Here is a 6989-nt window from a genome sequence, read left to right as displayed (position 1 = left end):
GTCCTGATCTGGGACTCAGTACCCACATTTTAGGAGGAGACATTCTAGATAGACAGCCTCTCTCAGGCCCTTCCCAGTCTATAAACCTAAGCTTCCTTAACACTCCCAAGCAAGTTTAAAAACAAAGATGAAAAGTTAGGTCTAACCAGCTGTTTGTACACCCATGTTCAAAGCAGCATAATTCACAACAGCCAAAAGGTGAAAGGAATTCATCTCAATCTCTATCCAGAAACATTTACTGAAAAAGCCTAACACTTTTGCCACTTTAGGAGGATGTTTTCTTCATAATAAGTACACTTTTATGTAGAGTAAGAAATCGATTCTCAAACTCTAGTGGGTTGAGTATCACCTCGTGAATTTGTTTAAAGTGCAAATTTCTGAGTCCATTCACAGAGATCCTGATTAATCAGGTAGGATGAAAAACCATCGAGTATATACTACACAGGAAGTAAAGTGATTTTGCAGTGTGAGGTTACCAGAAGAAACCTTAAGAAACATTGCTGGAGTGTACGTCACACTGTCTATTCTGTGCCCTCTGTCTCTGTGTTTGTCTTTGTCCTTGTCTATCTGTCTGTGTCTTTCTCTGACCATTGATAGTTAATCTCTATTCCTACCTTCAGCCCTAATCTGCCACTGATTTACTTTCTGCTGTGTCCCTGTACTAAGTTTTCGAATAAGAAGAGGAATGAACGTGGATTGCTTCATTACATATTAACATTCTTTATTAATGATAATAAGTAAAAGCTTATAGTTGGCACATGAATAGTAAACATAGGATCAAAATACAATATAGTCAGAAAAAAAGAATTATTAAACACATAAGTAACTTTTAAATTAGAGATGAGACAATAAATATTATTCCCTGAAGAACTGGTGCTGAGATTACATAGAAACCATGTGAAAAAAAAACCCACCTCTCATTATACTTCAAAATAAATTCCAGATGGATGAAAGGTTTAAATTTTTTAAAATCCATAAAGAAGTAAGATAGAGTGAGAGAAAATGCATATCCATGGGGGTGAGCAAAGATTTTAAGAAGCCTGAAACCACAGCATGAATTCATAAACAAAGGATGAAGAGCTTAGAGGATATACAAAATGAAGGGCTGTCCTGGCCCTGGTGCTACAGGAGCCTCAGCTCTGCTGCCTATGCTCACCCTGTCCTGCTCTCTCCAGCCCAAGACACCACAGAGACTCCAGGGTCCCCTTTCTGGGAATGTGTGCAGAGCTCCCTGGTTTGAGCCAATGGGATCACTCTGCTGAAGGGACTTCTTCAGGAGGCTGATGAGAGAGTGAAAGCGTTGCTCTCTCCAGCCCAAGACACCACAGAGACTCCAGGGTCCCCTTTCTGGGAATGTGTGCAGAGCTCCCTGGTTTGAGCCAATGGGATCACTCTGCTGAAGGGACTTCTTCAGGAGGCTGATGAGAGAGTGAAAGCGTTGCTCTCTCCAGCCCAAGACACCACAGAGACTCCAGGGTCCCCTTTCTGGGAATGTGTGCAGAGCTCCCTGGTTTGAGCCAATGGGATCACTCTGCTGAAGGGACTTCTTCAGGAGGCTGATGAGAGAGTGAAAGCAGGGGTGTGAGGAATGGCTTCTGAACATGCTCACACAGAGAGTGCCTTCTCCCACATCAACACTTAGGATCAGTTGTTTCTTTCTTGGCCCATTCTCTGATTTCCTATCCTCAGATTTCCTCTTCTCTATGCTTTGTGATATGTGTCCCCAAATCGACCTGATTGTAGCACCACTTGTCTACTCACATGTCTACAAACTGGATCCACCCTGGAGTCAAATATTGATATCCATCTCCACCTTGGTCAGGGTTTCTGGGTTATCAATATTAGAAAATTACTCAGGTTGTCCCAGTGAAGGACTTCGCTTCTAGCAAGAGAACAGTAGAGTTTAAAAAAAAAAAAAACAGAAAACTGTCCTGCAGCAGCACAGCTAGGCCTTGTGGAAAGTGGATCTGGTTTTTTTTTTCTAACAGCTCTCTGCTGCTAAGTCGCTTCAGTCTTGTCTGACTCTGTGTGACCCCATAGACAGCTCTCTAGTGGCTCAGAAATTATTTTAGTACTTGTCACTTTGGTGGTCTGTCTGTTTCTGGCAGTCTCATAGGATTACAAAGACAGCCTAGGGAAGGAGGTACACTCTAGCATCAGGTAAGGAAACTAGACTGAAAGAAGCCATAGAATAGCACTGAAGAACAGAAATGTGAAAATCAGGCTGACTTGTCACAAGGGCTTGAACTAAGATTCTGCCAGACCTACATGTACGCACTGCTATATTTAAAATGGATAACCAATAAAGACCTATTGTATAGCACATGGAACTCTGTTCAATGTTATGTGCCAGCCTGGATGGGAGGGGTGTTTGGGGAAGAATGGTGGTGGTGTTGGTTTAGCTGCTAAGTCGTTTCCAACTCATGCAACCACATGGACTGGGGCCTGCCAGGCTCCTCTGCCTATGGGATTCGCCAGCCAAGAATACTGAAGTGGGTTTCCATTTCCTTCTCCAGGGGATCTTCCCAACCCAGGAATCAAACCTGAGTCTCCTGCCTTGCAGGCAAATTCTTTACCAACTGAGCTATGAGGGAAGCCCTATGTATATATATATAGCTAAGTTTATTTGCTTTTTACCTGAAACTATCACTACATTGTTAATTGGCTATACCCCAGTACAAAATGTTTTTGGTGTTAACAAAATAAAAATTAAAAAACAAAACAAAAAACCAAAAGATTCTGCCAGACCTAAAGTAAGATTTCAGAGAACATCCCTTCACAAAGAGATCCTAAATACAATCAAAACAAAAACAATATTAAAAAGAATATCTTTATCATAAGCTTGCTTGGATGATGATGACCAGGAGGAGGAGGATGTAGAGTGCTTAACTTAGTGCTTGGCACATAATTGCCTGTGATCTTAGCCATTGTTATTTATGATTTTTATTTTTACTTAATGGCAACCTCAAAAATATACTTATCTCAGCTGTTCAGCCTTGCTTTTCTGTTTTCCTACTCCAAGCTCTGACACTCAGGGGAAGTGAATATTCTCAGTATCAGGATCTCTCCAGCCCAGTCCTTAACACATCCACTCTCTGAAGCACTGATGATACAAGTGAAACCGTTTACCTCAGACTGGGACTTGAACTCACGTGCTGGGACTCAAACCCATCCAAAACCCACAGTACCTGGTTTCAGGGCCTAAAGAAGTTCAGATTCTTGATGTCTCATCCCAGAAAGAATTCCGTGAGAGACAAAGTGATAGGTAAGAGATGGATTTATGCAGATTCAGAGAGAAGCGTACTCCACAGACGGATTGTGGGCCATCACAGCGGGCAAGTGAGGCTGTGAAATGTGGCATGATTAATTTTTATAGGCTGGGTAATTTCACATGCTAATGAGTAGGAGGATTATTCCAACTATTTTGGGGAAGGGGTGGGATTCTGTCCACCGGCCCACTCCTTGGTCTTTTGACAGTGCTTTGGAGCTGTCGTGGCACCTCTGGGTGTGTCATTTCACTTGCTGATTGAAGATCAAGGTCTAGTCTTGCCTGCCATCTTGGTCCCATTTGATTCTAACTGGTTTATATTGTGTCCTTGGGCTATGCCATTCTTTCAAAAGTTGTGCTCTGCCCTTTTCCCTCCTGTTACACAAGGACTCAATGAGGCAAAGAGGCCATGGGCAAAGATAGGTCAAGAAGCTTGCTACCTAGTGTACCTAAAGTGCTTGCCTTTCCCTGGGAAGAAAGCCTCTTAGGAGAATTAATGCTTAACCATCAGATTTGAAATAGAAATAAAAAATGATCAATAGACCCAGGAGTCCTCTATGAATGATGACCCTTTCCACTATAGTAAACTGCACCCTGGTGTCTAGAACTTGGGTCTGTTTTCTGGGCCACAGGTCACTAATGCCCTGGCTCCCTTAAGGAATGCTTTTCTTAAAATCCTTAACATAATTAGTATGAAGCATTATAATGACATGTCTCAGAAGTAGGTGCCAAACTAATATTTCCATTTCATTTCAAAGCAGTAGAATTCTTGAAAAATATAAGGCATCTACCCAGTTTCCCGTATTTGTGTGACAAATACACTTCCTCATGTATATGACAAGTATTAGGGAAATATTAGTGCTCCTCCAGTGGGGTGAATAGACACGGAGACACACACATGTGGAGGGAAAGTTGTGACTGTGCAGTCTCTGATGTGAGGGTACCGTGATGGCAGATAGGCACACAGGATGGGAAGAATTTAGAGACAGGAAAACCTGAGAAGGAAACATGAAGTCTACTTTAAAGAAAAGATTGGAAAAAGACTCACAAGGTCAGTAATGCACCTGAGTGGAAGAGTTCTTCTCAGTGGGGAGAGGAGGCAGAGGAGACTGTAACATGGACCCACAATTCCAGGCGATGAGGTGATGGTATTTACACCAATCCACACACATATGGTGCTCACGTGACATGATGGATCTTGCTTGATCCCTTGTGAAGGGCACTGGAGTTTAGAAATGAGCAAGAGGAGAAAGTCAGAAGATGAAGAATGGTCCTCAGAAAAGCAGGATGTTGGTAAGGGGAAGCGGGGATCATGTGCAGCTCTTTTCAGGGCAAGTTCTTAACTCCAGGAAGAGAACTTGAGAGAACTTCTTTACTCCAGAAGGAGAGCGAGCACATGAGCCTCCTCTCTGCCTCTCGCCCCACTGCCCTCTCGACGTCTTGTCTGCATTTACCCGTCTCTCCTGGCCTTCATCTCTCTCTTGCTCTCTTCCTCAGTTCTTCCTTGTCACCTTCTCTCTCTGTTTCTCTTCACCGTGTCTCTCTCCACCCCTTTCTCCTTTTCTCTCCTTCTTCCTTCACTTTTCCCTCTTACCCACACTCTTCTAGACTAACTATAGGTCCTCTAAGGCCACTTTGGAGTAAATATTTTCCTGGTATCGAAACAGAGCTGAGATGTCAGTTTTAAAACTGTCCAAAGTCTTCGAGCTCAGAACAGCAGTAGGCGGTAGAATGGCCCATACACAGGAACCGAAGGCACAGCCTCACAGTGGACATAACTCCTTCTCTCTTGTATTCCCTTCAGGGAAATATGGGGACTCTGATCAACATGCTGCCCCTGTTTCTGCTCTTCCTGCTCCTGAAGCCACGGAAATTCGAGCTGATAATTGATGGTTCTTTAACAGATAAAGAATTTGAAGAGCATTTAGATGGTACAAGTCCTACCAGAGCACCTACCAAGGAATTATTCAAAGCCCATGTCATTATTAATCGTAAAAGACCATTACGTGATCCAACATACTGTAGCAATGAAATGAAGATAAAAAATGTTCACCGTAGGCTTTATTGTGTTAAGGAACATTTCTTCCTTCAAGCATCGTATGAGGACATTGAAAAGATCTGTCATAACACGTTTATGTCTTGTGGCGAAGAAGTTGAGACTTGTTACACGAGTCATAAAAAAATAAAAGCAGTGCATTGTGTTTTAACAAGTGGGATCAAGATGCCAGATTGTGAATACACTTCCTCTTATGAGAAGGGATGGGTCTTTCTCACTTGTCGATGGCAAAATGATATCAGAGAAATTATCCCTGAATCTGTGGTTGGTATGTTGACATCCACCGGGAAAGTACCTTTCTCCCACCATTCTTAAAGTATATTCTGAAAGACGTTAGAGCTAGAAGATAGAAACTTATCCTTACTGATCCTTACAAGCAAACTTGAGGATGGAAATTTGGACCTCATTTGCTTTAGTCATTCACCACCTGCCCTTTTTCTTCTTGCATCAGACAAAGGAAAGGTGGGCAGGGCTAAGATATAGCTCTGAGTTGTGATTTCAAACAAGTCATACAGTTCAGCACGTTTTGAATGTGTTGTGAGGATGAATGCCTGAAGGGAAAGGATGACCAGCAGCAAGCCATTAGGAAATGGGTGCTGAGGTGTGCTCCAAAGTTGTATTCATGGAATGTCTGGTTCAGTAGAAATAATAAAGTGCATCATTGTAGCTAGGTGTCTCTGGTATGTTTATGTGGGGTTTCCGGGTTTGAACTGATCTTCCTTGTGACACAATTTGAATCAAAAAGAATTGGAGGGACTTCCATGGTGGTCCAGTGCCTGTGACACCAGGCTCCGAATGCAGGGGGCCAAGGTTCCATTCCTGGTTGTGGAATGAGCTCCTAAATGCCAAAACTAAGAGTTTACATGCTGCAAATATAAACATAAAAATGCCCCAACTAAAAATTCAGCATGCCACAGAGATGGAAGATCCTGCGAGCTGCAACTAAAACCTAGTGAAGCCAAATAAATAAGTAAATTATTATTTTTTTAAAAAGAAGAAGTATTGGGACCGCCCTGAGACATTATGAACTTCATCTTTAGAGTACTGTATTTATAGAATTTCCATTTGTTTTCTTCTTTCCATGCAACACAATACTCATGGGATCTTGAAGATTTAGACATAACAGGAGCCATCTTAGCATCCCCTGGTAGTTAAGCTGGTAAAGAATCTGCCTGCAACGTGGGAGACCTGGGTTCAATCCCTGGTTTGGGAATATCCCCTGGAGAAGGGGATGGCTACCCACTCCAGTATTCTGGCCTGGAGAATTCCACGGACTGTATAGTTCATGTGGTCACAAAGAGTTGGACACGACTGAGTGACTTTCACTTGCCTATCTTAGCATCAACACCTAAACATTCAGAATAGCAAACTCCTCAACGTACTTTTCAATTGTCCAATGCTACTTCTGTGGATTCCCACATTTTTGGCTTTTTCTCTTTTCTTTGTGTTTTTTTAAAACTAGTTATTAGATTATAGTTGATTTACAATGTTATGTTAGATTCAGGTGTACAGAAAAATGAATCTGTTATGCTTATACATAATATCCACTCCTTTTAAGATTCTTTTCCCATAAAGGTCATTACAGAGTATTAAATAGAGTTCCCTGTGTTATACAACAGGGCCTTATTAGTTATCTATTTTTTATGGTAATGCATATATATCAAT

The 6989-nt window shown here is 42.0% G+C and overlaps 1 protein-coding gene across 1 annotated transcript; it reads left to right on the top strand.

The window, feature by feature from the left end:
- Window positions 1-4528: 4528 nt before the first annotated feature.
- On the top strand, window positions 4529-5639 carry LOC138096845 (inactive ribonuclease-like protein 9). The gene is made up of 2 exons (XM_068993102.1): window positions 4529-4561; window positions 4992-5639. Exons 1-2 carry the CDS (start codon window positions 4529-4531, stop codon window positions 5637-5639), a joined length of 681 nt encoding a protein of 226 aa, XP_068849203.1.
- The last annotated feature ends 1350 nt before the right edge of the window (window positions 5640-6989 follow it).

The sequence above is a fragment of the Capricornis sumatraensis genome, chromosome 2, assembly GCF_032405125.1.
Source record: "Capricornis sumatraensis isolate serow.1 chromosome 2, serow.2, whole genome shotgun sequence".
Lineage (NCBI taxonomy): Eukaryota > Metazoa > Chordata > Mammalia > Artiodactyla > Bovidae > Capricornis > Capricornis sumatraensis.
This window is presented reverse-complemented; position numbering and strand designations above follow the sequence as displayed.